The sequence below is a fragment of the Giraffa tippelskirchi genome, chromosome 4, assembly GCF_054371585.1.
Source record: "Giraffa tippelskirchi isolate mGirTip1 chromosome 4, T2T-mGirTip1v1.2.pri, whole genome shotgun sequence".
NCBI classification, from domain to species: Eukaryota; Metazoa; Chordata; class Mammalia; order Artiodactyla; family Giraffidae; genus Giraffa; species Giraffa tippelskirchi.
In genome coordinates, this window is record NC_137278.1 from 90,638,395 (window position 1) to 90,654,229 (window position 15,835).

The following is a 15,835-nucleotide window of genomic DNA, read 5'->3' on the forward strand; positions in this document are numbered from 1 at the left end:
CACGACTGAGCAACTTCACTTTTACTTTTCCCTTTCATGCACTGGAGAAGGAAATGGCAACCTACTCCAGTATTCTTGCCTGGAGAATCCCAGGGATGGCGGAGCCTGGTGGGCTGCCATCTATGGGGTCGCACAGAGTCAGACACGACTGAAGCGACTTAGCAGCAGCAGCAGCAGCAGAGGGTTAACTAGATACATCTTGTTGAGCAAGAATTGATTTTTAGACTATTTTCTGTTTTTAAATGTTTACCTTTTTACAGGCAGGAATGAACTTAATCAGAAAGATTTAAACTAGAAACAGAAACACGCATACCAAGACTCCTCATTTAATCAGATGTAAACGTGTGTTCTTTCACACCCAATGGTGCATACCATGACCAGTTGTGTACTTTGGAAGTGCAGGAGGTCCTCAGACTCGTTCTTGGAAAGGACCGTCCACACTTCTGCTGCCTGTGCCCCATAAGGTGCTCCAGCCTCTGCTTCAACAGCTCCACCACTCACTCACTGCTCATTGGCACCTCATTTCATTTGTCTAGGCACTAGTTGGCAAAGGTTTTGAAAATTTAGAAAGATCCAAAATCTGCCTGTATTAGATTTCCTGGCTCTGTTCCCAGTTCTGCTCTGTGAAGGCACAGAAAAGAGATCTAATCTACTTCTCAGGCCTCTACTTCCTTCCCTGAATTTTCTCTCAGGTCTTCCTTCACTCATTGAACCAGTTCTCACAGGTCATCTCCGCTTTCCTAAGTTGGCAGCTTCTGGGTCTATTTGTTGATATCCTGTTTTTAAACATGTTCCTTTGAATTACATATGCTAAGCCTCAGATAGTGACAGCAGATTTATCATCCTCCTTTCTGTGAACTAAACTGGTAAAGCATCTGCCTGCAATGCGGGAGACCCAAGTTCAACCCCTGGATTGGGAAGATCCCCTGGAGAAGGAAATGGCAACCCACTCCAGTATTCTTGCCTGGAAAATCCCATGGACGGAGGAGCCTGGTAGGCTCCAGCCCATGGGGTCGCAGAGTCAGACATGACTGAGCAACTTCACTTTTCACTTTCTGTAAACTAGAACACTTCTATGGCCTAACATATGTTTTACTCCTATTGAACTCATCAAAGCCATTAAACCTTTATTGCCACACTTCCTTATTTTTGTTTTATTTATTCTCATTTTTTAAACTTATAATACAATCACATGGTACAAAACTTAAAATATGTAAGTATTTGATAAAGTATCTTCCCTCTCCTGTTCCCCAGGCACCCATCTTTTCAGAGTTACTCAGTATTACTAGTTCTTGCATATCTTTAGAGATTTTTAAACAGCTTTATTGAAGTAAGTTTACAGAGCTGTGCAGTCATCACCACAATTCAGTTTTAGAACACTTTAGTCACCCAGAAAAGTCTCATACCTGTTTATAACCAATTCATATTCCCAGCCCAAGACAACCTCCCATATTCCTTTTTTCTGCATATTTCATATAAATGGAGTTACATAATAGCTAGTCTTTTGTATCTAGCTTCTTACGGATATTTTCAAGATTCACCCTTATAGTGTGTATCAGTACTCCTTTTTATTGCTGATTACTATTGTGTGGCTCTACCACATTTTATCTGATTGCCAGTTGTTGGACATTTAGATTGTTTGATTTGGGGGGGAGAAATAATATGAATAATACTGCTATGAATATTTGTGTAGAAGTTTTTGTGTGGACGCAAAAAATTTTATGTGGACTCATTTCTTTTGAGTATATACCTAGGAGTGGAATTGCTGGGTCATATGGTAAGTTTATGTTTTCCAAAGTAGCTGTATCATTTTGCATTCTCAGCAGCAGGTTGTGAAGGTTCTAATTTCTCTACTTGCTTGTCAACACTTAGTACTGCACATCTTTTTGGTTATAGCCATCCTAGTGGGTGTAAAGTGGCATCTCATTGTGACTTTAGTTTGTTTCCCTCATGACTGATAGTGTTGAAATTTTTTCATCTGTTTATTGGCCACTCTTACATCTTCTTTGGTAAAATATCTATTAAAATCTTTTGTCCATTCCACATACGTGGAATATCTCACAACTTATTTAGACCTTTAATTTCTCCCACCAATGTTTTATAGTTTTCATTGTACAAGCCTTATACTTCTGTTGTTAAATTTATTCCTTGATATTTCATTCTTGTTGATGCTACTGTGAATAGAGTTTGTTTCCTTCATTTTATTTTCAGATTGTACCTTGCTAGAATATAGAAATACAACTGACTTTTTATCTTGTTGACCTTATATTCTACAATCTGGCTAATCTTTTTTATTTGTTTTAATACTTTATAGCTTCCTTAGTATTTTCTACAGATAGCATCATGTCATCTGCAAATAAAGTTTTACTTCTTCCTTTCCAATCTGGGTTCTTTTCTTTCACAGGTGTTTGATACATAAAAAGCAAGTAACTGTATATATTGCATATATTTTCTTCCCTTTTCACAAAAATGGCAGCAAACTTTGCTTTTTGTATTTGACAGTTTATATTGAAAGTCCATTTTAGAGTGTAAATTATTCTCCCCTTTTTTAAAAAACAGCTGCAGAAAAATTATAGTGTATTACCAGTCAGTCAAATCTTCCTCACCACACTTTCTTACATACTGTTTTAACGTGAACTTTGTCTCCTAATTTTATATTAGCTTTTTACATTTTTTTCATCTAAATCATTTGTTCTTTTTAACACTTCCATAATTTCAGGAATGCAGGTGTTCCCTTTTCTAGATGAGGAAACTGGCAACAGAGATTATGGCTTGCTCAAGTAGAGACAGCTGGTAAAGGGAAGATCTGAGACTAGTTTAGGTATTTGGACTCCAGACTCACAGCTTTTTCTACTGTATCAAAGTTATTGCCATTCTTCCTGCCTGATGCGTAAGGCTTTACAATTATCCCTTGTTTGATTTGGTCTATCATTCCTATTATTGTTAGGGATACTGACAGCCCTTTAGGCCCTTCCAGATGTTTTATATGGGAAAGATGGTTCCATCAACTTATCCTTCAGCCTCTATAACTCCATCTTGCCCTCAAGTATGCTATGAGAAGTTTTGTTGTTTTATTCAAATCTAGTTGTTCTCTGCTATATATTCTGGTCTACCAGTTAAATGACCATGTCTACTAGGAAAAACAAGGCTAACCTTGCAGGGTTTTATTCTGCCTGCTTTAGTGAACCTTGGCTAAAATTTGCTGATCTTTTTTTTTAACCTGCATATGCTTGCAAATAATCAAATTTGTGATCCATTCTAGAATTTTACAAGTCATCATTTTTAAAGCCTGCAGTTTGCTATGCTTATCTTTTTAGAAATTAATTTCCCATCTCCAGACATCTAACATAGCTCTTCTGCTGCAGGATCTGTTGCAAGCTCCCTGAAGGTCCTAAAATATAGTTTATCTAGTTCAGGGAGGAGATAACTGTTTCCTTTCCTGACTTGGGCTTCAATTTACTCTACCAAAAATCCTTAATCAGACAAGCACCTGGCATTTATTCAAAATATAGATGCTCAGACCCCTCACCTGCAACCTCCAATTCATTGTTCTAGGTTAGGATCCTTCCTTGGGAGAGTGTTCTAATGAAGCAGTTTAAGAAATAACCATTTTATATCAAATTTTTGGACTATATTTTGGTAATCTTTTGGTTATTCACAAACATTCCACCATCAGCTCCCTTCATTGCTCTACTTGCTCTGAATATAACTTAAAAAACCTTTGGGGCTCAAATATTTAAGTGCTTTTTGGAATATTCCTCACATTCAGGACTTCTTATAGGGCCTTTCAGCTTTTTGGCATTTATCCTTGAATAAATGCCTAAGTCAGATCTTACTTAAAAGCACTCTCTGCAGTTCACCACTGAGCCTCTTTAATTATCCTCTGCCCTCTTTCTTATCAGTTTTGTGGTAGTGTCACTTCAGAATTTCATTCTAAAGACACACCAGGCTAATCTTTGTCTAGCACCCTCTTCAGAGTGTTTTCAAGTCCTGGGAACATACCCAGTCTTGTCTTAGCTTCTTAAAACAGCTTGGGCCCTTATCTAACTACAGCATCCACCTCTCTATCACAAAATATGTAGTAGCATGTTCACATTGCTGCAAGCTTCCTGGCGATGGCATCTCAACAATTTGAACTGGATTAGAAAAGGGCTCTTGGTGACTTGTATATTTTCTTATTCTGTAGGTAACTATGCCATTGACCACAAGTAATGATAACATGATCTTTTGTCTTTCCAGGTGACAGACCATATCTCCTCTGACTCTGGTTCATCTTCTACCAGTAGTTTCTGGAGCTCGAACTCTACCCTTTGCAACAAGCAAAATGTACATATGTTAAATAAGGGCGTACAAGCAGGTAAATTAAACATTTTCATTGAAATATTAATATAAGTAGCTCTTAAACCTGTGATAAGACACTCAACCTCACAACAAAAGAAATGAAGATTAAAAATATACTCGAGTATATTCTCTGGTGGTCCAGTGGTTAAGAGTCTGCCTTGCAGTGCAGGGAACATGGATTTGGTCTCTGGCCGGGGATCTGAAATCCCACATGCTGCAGGGCAACTATTGAGCCGGCACACCACAATTAAAAGCTGGCACAGACAATAAAATAAATAAGTAAAAATTTTTAATTTATAAAAGATATATACTCAAATGCCATTTGTCACCTATCAGATAGACAAAAATCTAAGTTTGATAGCAAGTTTGTGGGCAAGCATGTAAGGGAATAGGTACATTCTAGTAGGCATGTAAGTTGGGAGTGCAACCCTTATGACTAACAACTTGTCAGTTTCTATCAAAATTACTTTGACCCAGCACTTTTACTTTTGGAGTTTAGCCTATAGATATATGGTGCATATGTGTAAAATGACAAGTGGTTAATGACAGAATTAACCTCTGAAGTATTGTTTTATTATAAGCAGAAAAGTAAAATCAACTTAGATGTCCATCAGTAGCTAAATTGTTAAGTAAATTATTGCATATCCATATAATGAAGTCTTTGGAGAAGGAAATGGCAACCCACTCCAGTATTCTTGTCTGGAGAATCCCATGGACCAAGGAGCCTGGTGGGCTACAGTCCATGGGGTCGCAAAAGAGTCGGACACAACAGAGCAACTAACACACATAATGAAGTCCTACAGAGTATGAAGAAGCTTTTCCTACTAATGTGTCAAGATCCGCAAGATATATAATTAAAAAGAAAAAGCAAAGTACAGAACAGTATGGAGCACGCTACTACATGTATTTGAAAAATGAAGAGAATTACTTGAATGTGTGCAAAAATTCTCTGGAATCACAGGGTTATAAACTTAATAAAGAACAGGAATGGGAAGGAAGCTTTTCACTTTATGACTTCCTATATCTTTTGATTTTAAAAAACAGAAATAAACCTGCCCCTTGATTATTTTTCCCTTCAAGTCATGTCTTTACATCTGTTAACCTCTTCCTTACCTTGGTGACTGCATTTACTGTCCTTCTTACTTGGGATCAGAACTGAAATCTTTGTCCTAGTGAATCCATATTAGTAGTTTTTTCCCTCTAATACAACTCTGCTTACATTGTGTTTTTGCTTATATTCATTCAGTGCACTGTCTTCAACAAATATTTTTACATGATGATACTTGTTAAAAATGTGTCTCAAAAAAAAAAAAGAAAAAAAAAATGTGTCTCAATGATTGTTTCGAATATTTTACCAGATTTATTTATTTATTTACTTTTTCTTTTGGCCACGCTGCACAGCATGTGGGATCTTAGTTCCTTGACCAGGAATCAAACCCGTGCCCGCTGTTGTGGAAGCATTGAACCTTAACCACTGGCCCACTCAGGAATTCCCTATTTTACCAGATGTAGTTATGAAGATGATAGATCTCAATTCTTTTTTTTTGCAGACTAGAAAATAAATGATTAATTTTTTAAGTTTTCATTTACTGACTTAAATGTACCTGCCAACTAAATCTCGAGGCTTTTCTCAAAGAGGTCTGTGATCTTTACCCTCAGGTAACTTGGAGATTGTGAATGGTGTCAGAAAAAACACTCGAGATGTTGGAATGACTTTCCCAACTCCAAGTTCTAGTGAGGCTAGAGTAGAAGAGGACAGTGATGTGACTTCTTGGTCAGAAGGAAAAATAGAAGAGAAAAGGCTCCTTACCAGTTATCTTAGGGACAAAAAGTTAAAGAAGAACAAGAGGAGCTGCTGTGAAGGTCAGTTTCTAATTCCTGCTTTCTTAGTAGAAAATCTTGTGAATTTCTGTTCTCTTGGAATGCTAGGATTCTTCGTTTCTAAACAACTTAATGTTGACCCCGTCTTCCCCCAGCACCACCTTGGCACATTTTCAAAGTACAGTCATCTCTCTATATCTGGAAGGGCTTGGATTCAGAACCCCTCCTGAATACCAAAGGCTGTGGGTGCTCAAGTCTGTTATATAAAATGGCCTAGCACTGTCCCCCAAATGCAAGGATTCTGCATGCATGTATACAGAGGGCTGACTGTATTTAATGCTACAGTTAGAGTCTATATACCTGCAGTAAGCAGACTCTAGGGCATTTTGCTGGCCCCTGACAGCTGATTCCCTGAGATCCTATATTATGCATATGTTTCTGATGAGAAAAATGAAAAATCTTTTTCTTTCTTAAAAATATTTCCTATAGGAGTTTCGTGGTTTGTTCCTGTGGAAAATATGAAGTCTGGTCCTAAGAAGGAAAACACGCCCAAGCTTCATGGCCCTGGTGTCTCCTGGTTTGCACCAATAACCAACACCAAACCTTGGAGGGAGCCACTGCGGGAACAGAACTGGCAGGGACAGCACATGGACAGTCACAGGTCACTAGCTGGCCCAGGCAGAGATCCACTAAAGCCATTTGTGAGAGCAACCCTCCAGGTACAGTGAGATTGATTTAATTTTAGCTGTATAGTTAAGGAGGAAGAAAGGGTAAACCTATGACGTGGCATTCTGAAGTATAGTCATGTGACCCTTGTTTCTGGCACCTCCACAGTTCACCTGTTCTCACACTCATTAATCAAAGGCTACATTACTGTTAATATTGTAAATCACATATCACCCTTAGTATCTGAGAGGGTCAAGGCAGTAGAAGGGAAGGTGTTGTGTAGCTGCTCGTTGGGTTTGTCGATAGATACCTGCACGTGGAGTGTAGTAGAGGCCTGATGTTTGCATCAGCCTTATATTTGTTCCTCCATTTATATAACTCCTATTTCAACTTAGCACAGGGTTTAAAAGACACCAAGTCTCTTTTTTATAAGTACTTGGGAGCCAAAGAAAATGTTATTTAATGATGTATTTCTTTGAAGGGAAATTTGAAATTGCACAGTGAGCCAAACTTTGTCCCATCCACAGTGGGGAGAATTGTAATTGCCATAATCTTAGTTCTTGACTTATTCCAAAGGCATTTCTTTGATCCCTCTGATTTTCCTACTGGAACTCTCCTACTCGGGGAGTTGTTAGATCATCCTTCAGCTCTAGGTATTTTCTGTAAGTTACAAACAGGCTTTCCACACCTGCTGGGCAGGTACTGTTTTTCTAGGCCCTTGGAGAAAAGACTGCATCATTAATATGAGGTTGGGGGGCTTTTTCTTCTCCTCAGGAATCACTTCAGCTTCACAGACCGGACTTCATCTCCCGCTCTGGGGAACGGATAAAGCGCTTGAAGTTAATAGTCCAGGAGAGGAAGCTGCAGAATATGTTACAGAGTGAACGGGAGGCACTGTTCAATACTGTGCAAGAATGGCAGGGCTGCCGGGACCCCGTGCACCTGCTCCGTAAGAGAGGTACACTCTGCCTGTTCACTTTCCGATTACTTGGTAGAAAGGGCAAGGTCTGCTTCACGTAAGGCAGCACTGCTCAATGCCAGGCCAATTACAGTTCACAAAGTGACTCTTCACTTGTTGAGACTCAAATCTCCTTAGATAGCAGAACCTGCCTAATTAAGCTCTCAGCACTTTCATGATCCAGAAAGCACAGTTAATCTTGCCCTGTCACTACATCTTAAAAATGAGAGTGTGGAGTGAGAATGGGCGCTTGGCTTGCAGAATCTTAGTTCCCTGACCAGGGATTGAACCCAGGCCCTCGGCAGTGAAAATGTGGAGTCCTAACCACTGTACCACCAGGGAATTCCTGAGAATGGTGTTTTTAGAAAACAGCTCTGTCACCATGTCAAGTTAGTTCCAAAAGTATAATGTTTTGACAGGGCTTGCTTCCCTCAAAGGGTAATAATAATAATAAATACTTACATAGCTCTTATGTTCTGCTCACTAAACAAGAATATTATTCATGTTTAATGCATACAACACTTCTCTGGGGTGGATACTATTAATATCCCTTTTTCGCAAATGAGAAAACTGAGGCAAAGAGAGATTAAGTACCTTGCGCAAATGAATTTGAACCCCAGTGGGCTGGTGCTAGACTGTGCTCGTAACAATTATGCTAGATGTACTATCTCAATGAAATAATATGTGAAAGCTGTGAAAACTATAAAGTACTCCCTAATGCTTTAATCACTGCCTTACCTGTAAACAGGTCAGTGTTTCAATTCACACTGTTTAGTCTGTGCCACAGTGTCGTGTCTTTAGGAGCCTTAGGCTGCTGTCATAGTCATCATCATCTAACCCTGGCTTTGGCCATTGCTCACCAGCCTGCACTGCCAGCTAGGATAGGGGCACAAAGTCCTAGCTGCTCCCTCTCACAGTTCTTGAGCAACACACCCTTGCTTCTTAAGACACAGTCCTCTGTTACCGATCCCCTAAGGGTGAGTTCAGTTCAGTCGCTCAGTCGTGTCTGACTCTTTGCAACCCCATGAATCACAGCACGCCAGGCCTCCCTGTCCATCACCAACTCCCAGAGTCTACCTACACCCATGTCCATCGAGTCGGTGATGCCATCCAGCTGTCTCATCCTCTGTCGTCCCCTTCTCCTCCTGCCCCCAATCCTTCCCAGCATTAGAGTCTTTTCCAATGAGTCAACTCTTCGCATGAGGTGGCCAAAGTATTGGAGTTTCAGCTTCAACATCAGTCCTTCCAATGAACATCCAGGACTGATCTCCTTTCGGATGGACTGGTTGGATCTCCTTGCAGTCCTAGGGACTCTCAAGAGTCTTCTCCAACACCACAGTTCAAAAGCATCCATTCTTCGGCGCTCAGCTTTCTTCACCATCCAACTCTCAATCCATACATGACTACTGGGAAAACCATAGCCTTGACTAGACAGACCTTTGTTGGCAAAGTAATGTCTCTGCTTTTAAATATGCTGTCTAGGTTGGTCATAACCTTCCTTCCAAGGAGTAAGCATCTTTTAATTTCATGGCTGCAGTCACCATCTGCAGTGATTTTGGAGCCCAAAAAAATAAAGTCTGACACTGTTTCCACTGTTTCCCCATCTATTTGCCATGAAGTGATGGGACCGGATGCCATGATCTTAGTTTTCTGAATGTTGAACTTTAAGCCAACTTTTGATCTCAATGGATCCTTTGCCCAGAGTCACAGATATTGACTGAATGAGACCAGGTTCAGCATAGCAGAACATAAGCTTTATACGCTGATCACAGAATGGAGAAAGGAAAGCTCATGTTTTTTTTTTTGTTTGTTTCCTTTAAAGATTTTTTTGATGTGAACCATTTTTAAACTCTTTATTGAATTTATTACAATATTGCTTCTGTTTTATGTTTTGGTTTTTTGGCCAAGAGGCATGTGGGATCTTAGCTCTCCGAACAGAGGTTGAATCCTCACCCCCTGCACTGGAAGGTGAAGTCTTAACCATTGGGTTGCCAGGGAAGTCCCAATAGAGCTCATGTTCTAAACAGGAGCGGAGTAAGGGAATTGAAGGATTAGGAGGCAGATAGGTTGATTAGGGCTTGAGGAAAGGGGTGGAAATGTTCAGGGGCAGCCAGGGCATGCACAGTCCTCCATGGTCCTTTGCACGTGGTAAAGATTGTGCCTCAGTTCAGTTCAGTCACTCAGTCATGTCCGACTCTTTGTGACCCCATGAACCTCAGCACGCCAGGCCTCCCTGTCCATCACCAACTGCCGGAGTCTACCCAAACCCACGTCCATTGAGTTGGTGATGCCGTCCAACCATCTCATCCTCTGTCGTCCCCTTCTCCTCCTGCCCTCAATCTTTCCCAGCATCAGGGTCTTTTCAAATGAGTCAGCTCTTCACATGAGGTGGCCAAAGTATTGGAGCTTCAGCTTCAACATCAGTCCTTCCAATGAACAGCCAAGACTGATCTCCTTTAGGATGGACTGGCTGGATCTTCTTGCAGTCCAAGGGACTCTCAAGAGTCTTCTCCAACACCACAGTTCAAAAGCATCAATTTCTTCAGTGCTCAGCTTTCTTCACAGTCCAACTCTCAATCCATACAAGACTACTGGAAAAACCATAGCCTTAACTAGACGGACTGTTGTTGGCAAAGTAATGTCTCTGCTTTTTAATATGCTATATAGGCTGGTCATAACTTTCCTTCCAAGGAGTAAGCATCTTTTAATTTCATGGCTGCAATCACCATCTGCAGTGATTCTGGAGCCCCCAAAAATAAAGTCTGACCCTGTTTCCACTGTTTCCCCATCTATTTCCCATGAAGTGATGGGACCAGATGCCATGATCTTAGTTTTCTGAATGTTGAGCGTTAAGCCAACTCTTTCACTCTCCTCGTTCACTTTCATTAAGAGGCTTTTTAGTTCCTCTTCACTTTCTCCCATAAGGGTGGTGTCATCTGCATATCTGAGGTTATTGATATTTCTCCCAGCAATCTTGATTCCAGCTCGTGCTTCATCCAGCCCAGCGTTTCTCATGATGTACTCTGCATATAAGTTAAATAAGCAGGATGACAATATACAGCCTTGACATACTCCTTTTCCTATTTGGAACCAGTCTGTTGTTCCATGTCCAGTTCTAACTGTTGCTTCCTGACTTGCATACAGGTTTCTCAAGAGGCAGGTCAGGTAGTCTGGTATTCCCATGTCTTTCAGAATTTTCCACAGTTTATTGTGATCGACACAGTCAAAGGCTTTGGCATAATCAATAAAGCAGAAATAGATGTTTTTCTGGAACTCTCTTGCTTTTTCGATGGTCCAGCAGATGTTGGCAATTTGATCTCTGGTTCCTCTGCCTTTTCTAACACCAGCTTGAACATCTGGAAGTTCACAGTTCACGTATTGCTGAAGCCTGACTTGCAAAATTTTGAGCATTACTTTACTAGCGTGTGAGATGAGTGCAGTTGTGTGGTAGTTTGAGCATTCTTTGGCATTGCCTTTCTTTGGGATTGGAATGAAAACTGACCTTTTCCAGTCCTGTGGCCACTGCTGAGTTTTCCAAATTTGCTGACATATTGAGTGCAGCATTTTCACAGCATCATCTTTTAGGATTTGAAATAGCTCAACTGGAAGTCTGTCATCTCCACTAGCTTGTTCGTAGTGATGCTTCCTAAGGCCCACTTAACTTCACATTCCAGGATGTCTGGCTCTAGGTGAGTGATTACACCATCGTGATTAACTGGGTCGTGAAGATCTTTTTTGTACAATTCTTCTGTGTATTCTTGCCACCTCTTCTTAATATCTTCTGCTTCTCTCAGTTCCATACCATTTCTGTTCTTTATTGAGCCCATCTTTGCATGAAATGTTCCCTTGGTATCTCTAATTTTCTTGAAGAGATCTCTAGTCTTTCCCATTCTGTTGTTTTCCTCTATTTCTTTGCACTGATCACTGAGAAAGGCTTTCTTATCTCTCCTTGCTATTCTTTGGAACTTTGTGCCTAGCAGAGTACAAATGCCCCCTTTGGACAGAGACCTTAGCATGTTAATGAAGCAAAAGTCACTTTGGGACACTTCCAGGTTGCATCCACACAGGCTCGTTCTGGTGGTCAAGTCAGAACCCGTTTGGGGCAGTTGATTACTATATATCTCTCAAAGCATGTATCTCTCAAAGTACAGCTGCTAAACATCTCTGCCAAATGCCAGGTACTTTTGAAATGAACACAGAGATAAATCAGGGCAGATGTCCAGCTCTCAGGGTCTGGTATGGAAACGTAAGTCCCAGGTCCACAGTTTTTAGGAGCTGGTATGATGACACCACTTGATACTCAACCATAAAAAATAATCAAATTTTGCCATTTGGAACAGCATGGATTAACCTGGAGGTTATTATGCTTAGTGAAATAAGTCAGACAAAGACAAATACTGTATTACATCACTTATATGTGAAATCTAAAAAATACAACAAAGTAAAGAATATAAGAAAAAAGAAACAGACTCACAGATATTGAGAACAAACTAGTGGTTATGCTAGTGGGGAAAGGGAAGAGGAGAGGGTCAAGATAGGGATTGAGGATTCAGACATAAGTAAGCTACAAGAATGCATTGTACAGCACAGGGGATAGAGCCAATATTTTATAACTATCAATGGGGTATAGCTTTTAAAAATTGTGAATAACTATGTTGTACACCTAAAACTTACATAATATTGTAAATCAACTATACTTCACTTCAAAGAAAAAATGGCACAATCCACTAAAAAAACCTCTTCTCTTGTGTAGGCTTCCTGACAGCCCAGAAGAAAAGGCCTATTGGAAAAAAGGAAATGATTGAGAGGTCTAAACGGTAAGGCCAAAAGAATAAGTAACTATAAAAGTGTAAATCAGGCCACCAAATGGTCAGGAGCTATAGCTTGGCCCAGAATAAAGGCATTATGCTCTAGTTAAAACAGTATGAGAAAATTAGCTATAGAAATAGTTTCTCACTTAAGGTTCTAAAAAGGAAATGAAAAATAGCAGATCATGGTATGGATGCCTCATATATAAAAAATACAAAGAATTGCCACTAATTTTTATGCTTTAGTCAGGCTTGTTTTTGTTAGAAACTTAAATATAAATAAAAATATTTTGAAATAAAAGTAAATACTTATTTGGGGCTCTATATCTAGGCAATCGTTTTTCTAGGAATTGTATCCTATATAATAAGAGATAAGGAAATAATCTCAAAGACACAATGCATTAGGCTTGTATCTAAATAAAGTTTGAAACTTGAAATAAAGTTTCAGAATCATGTGTACACTGCCACCATTTTGTGCTTACATAGATGCATATAGTGGGTTGGCAGAAATTCAGTATTTTCCAAAAGATGGCTCTAGTAGCACTTAGTTGTCTTTAACTTCTTTCAGAACAATTTTGTTAGGTTGTATTGTGACAGCTGTCTGTCATATCAGAATGGATTTTAAAACTTATCAAAGTTGGTGAGTTTTTGTGTATCTATTTTAATATTGAAGATGGAAGAAAAAGAGCAAATTTTCAGCATATTATACTTTACTATTTCAAGAGCGATAAAAACACAAGTGAAATGCAAAAAAAACATTTGTCCAATATATGGAGAAGGTGCTGTGACTTATCGAATGTATCAAAAGTGGTTTACAAAGTTTCATTTCGTGCTGGAGATTTCTTGCTGGAAGCTCCACAGGTGGTCAGGTTGATCAGTTGAAGTTGATAGCAATCAAATTGAGACATTGAGAACAATCAATTTATACCTCGCAAGAGACAGCCAATGTACTGAATGTATCCAAATGAAATGTTGAGTCTTTAAAAACCATTTGCACCAACTTGGTTATGTTAATCACTTTGATGTTTAGGTTCCACATAAATTAAGCGAAAAAAACCTTCTTGACCATATTTCTGCATGTGATTCTCTATTAAACATAACAAAAACATTCTGTTTTTTAAAACAAATTGTGACGGGTGATCAAAAGTAGATACCGTACAATAATATGGAAAGGAAGAGATCGTGGGGCAAGTAAAATGAACCACCAACCACACCAAAGCCCAATCTTCATCCAAAGAAGGTGATGTTGTATATATGGTGGGTTTGGAAGGGAGTCCTCTATTGTGAGCTGCTTCTGGAAAACCAAACAGTTAATTCCAACAAGTGCTGCTCCCAATTAGACTAACTGAAAGCAACACTCGACGAAAAGTGAGTCAGACTAATTCTGTTGAATCAGTCAACAGAAAACACATAATCTTTCATCAGGATAATGCAAGACCACATGTTTCTTTGTTGACCAAGAAAAAACTGTTACTGTTTGGCTGGGAAGTTTTGATTCATCTGCTGTATTCAACAGACATTGCACCTTCAGATTTACATTTATTCTGGTCTTTATAAAATTAATGGAAAATTTTTCAATTCCCTGGAAGACTGCGAAAGGCACTTGAAACAGTTCTTTACTCAAAAAGATAAAAAGTTTTGGGAGGATGGAATTATGAAGTTGCCTGGAAAATGGCAGAAGGTAGTGGAACAAAACAGTGAATACACTGTTCAATGAAGTTCTTAGTGAAAATGAAAAACATGTCTTTAATTCTCACTTTTAAACTGAAGGAACTTTTTGGCCAACGCAATACTTCTTTTTCCCCAAATGGTTGATCATACTATATATAGAAGTTTGTAGCCTATTTTATTTTGCTTAACACTATATTGTGAGTATTGTGAATGTTTTCCCATATCATAAAAGCCATTTGAAATATTTTGTGCTTTGTAATAATTTTATTATAGTCCATAATTTGTTTTCTTGTTGGAAATTTAGATAATTTCCAATTAAAGTGTATATATCAAATGCATCTTTGATCATGTTCCTCACAACATGATTCTTTAAAATCAGTAGCATCCAATCCGTGATGGACAGAGCCCAAGATTTTCACTTGACTTTGAGACCTTCACCCCATCTGTTTCCCCTTCACTCTCTCCATGAAACCTTGACTCCATTCTTACCAACAGTCCCTTCTCCTCCCATCTCCTTTCTACTCCTAACTTCTTCAAGACCCACCTCAAACTTAATCTTTTTGGTCTTCGTTGACCTCCTTTCGTCAGAATGTTTTTTTCATTTCCTATAACTCTGTGTAGCATTTTGTAGATATGACCCATTGTAGTTTTTTTGCATTATTTTTCATCTTGAGAAGTATGGTAGTAATACGTAGTCATTTTCTTATATTGAAACCATACATTTTTGCATATAGAGTGCCAAGAAGTTCATCGCACCCTTTATTCCACTCCTTTCCCAGAAGTGACCACTATCAGCGGGATTTTATTATGTTTTTGTTTAGCTGTATCTCTTTCCAGATCTTGAACACTCTAGGCCAGGGTTCTTTATGTCCAAGTGTCTAACAGGAAGCTGGGCCCACAACAGGCCCACAGCCTGTCTGAGGGACTGAGTGCCTAGAGAGCAGCAGAGCTTAGGAGATGTGGGGAGAAGTGATTGTGTGCCTCTGTGGTCAGTAACCTCACTGCTTTCTGTCTTTCCACTGGTACCATTTCTAAGGATTTATGAACAGCTTCCCGAAGTACAGAAAAAGAGAGAAGAAGAAAAGAGAAGATCAGAATATAAGTCATACCGGCTGCGAGCCCAGCTGTATAAAAAGGTCAGCCGGTCCTAGAGCAGGATTGACGAGGTTTACCAGGGGAAAGAGGAATCGAGACCTGTTTGAATTAACCATATTTGGAGAGTGAACTTAAGCTAATAAATACATTGTACCACCGCTGAAATTTAGAAGACAAAAGCACCTGTAACTAGATTTCAAATCTGAAAATCTGAAAACGGCTCCTTTCAGGGACTTCACTAGAGGTCCAATGTGTTTGAGACTCTGCTCCCACTGTAGGGGCACAGGTTCAATCCCTGGTTGGGAACTAAGATCACACATGCTGCATGGTGTGGCCAAAAAAAAAATTTTTTTTTTAATTATTTAAAATTATTCAATAGGTAAATAAGTCACCTTCCAGACACATTTGGAGTGAAACCAAATTTCATACTTAGGTGTCAGTTTAGATGCCATGCTGGAAATCCCCACATCCTTCA

General features: G+C 39.4%; 1 protein-coding gene across 8 annotated transcripts in view; it reads left to right on the forward strand.

The window, feature by feature from the left end:
* ALMS1 (ALMS1 centrosome and basal body associated protein) overlaps positions 1-15,835 on the forward strand; it is a 196,640-nt gene that overhangs the window by 179,677 nt on the left and 1,128 nt on the right. For 6 of the 8 annotated variants that reach the window (XM_081483026.1, XM_081483027.1, XM_081483028.1 and 3 more), the window contains 6 exons: positions 4,240-4,357; positions 6,001-6,204; positions 6,652-6,881; positions 7,603-7,786; positions 12,540-12,603; positions 15,302-15,401. In XM_081483026.1, coding sequence (XP_081339152.1) covers positions 4,240-4,357; positions 6,001-6,204; positions 6,652-6,881; positions 7,603-7,786; positions 12,540-12,603; positions 15,302-15,401 — 900 coding nt within the window. Of the gene's footprint in view, positions 1-4,239; positions 4,386-6,000; positions 6,205-6,651; positions 6,882-7,602; positions 7,787-12,539; positions 12,604-15,301; positions 15,402-15,835 lie in introns of those variants that run through there. The other 2 variants (XR_014051509.1, XM_081483029.1) reach the window with 2 other exon arrangements.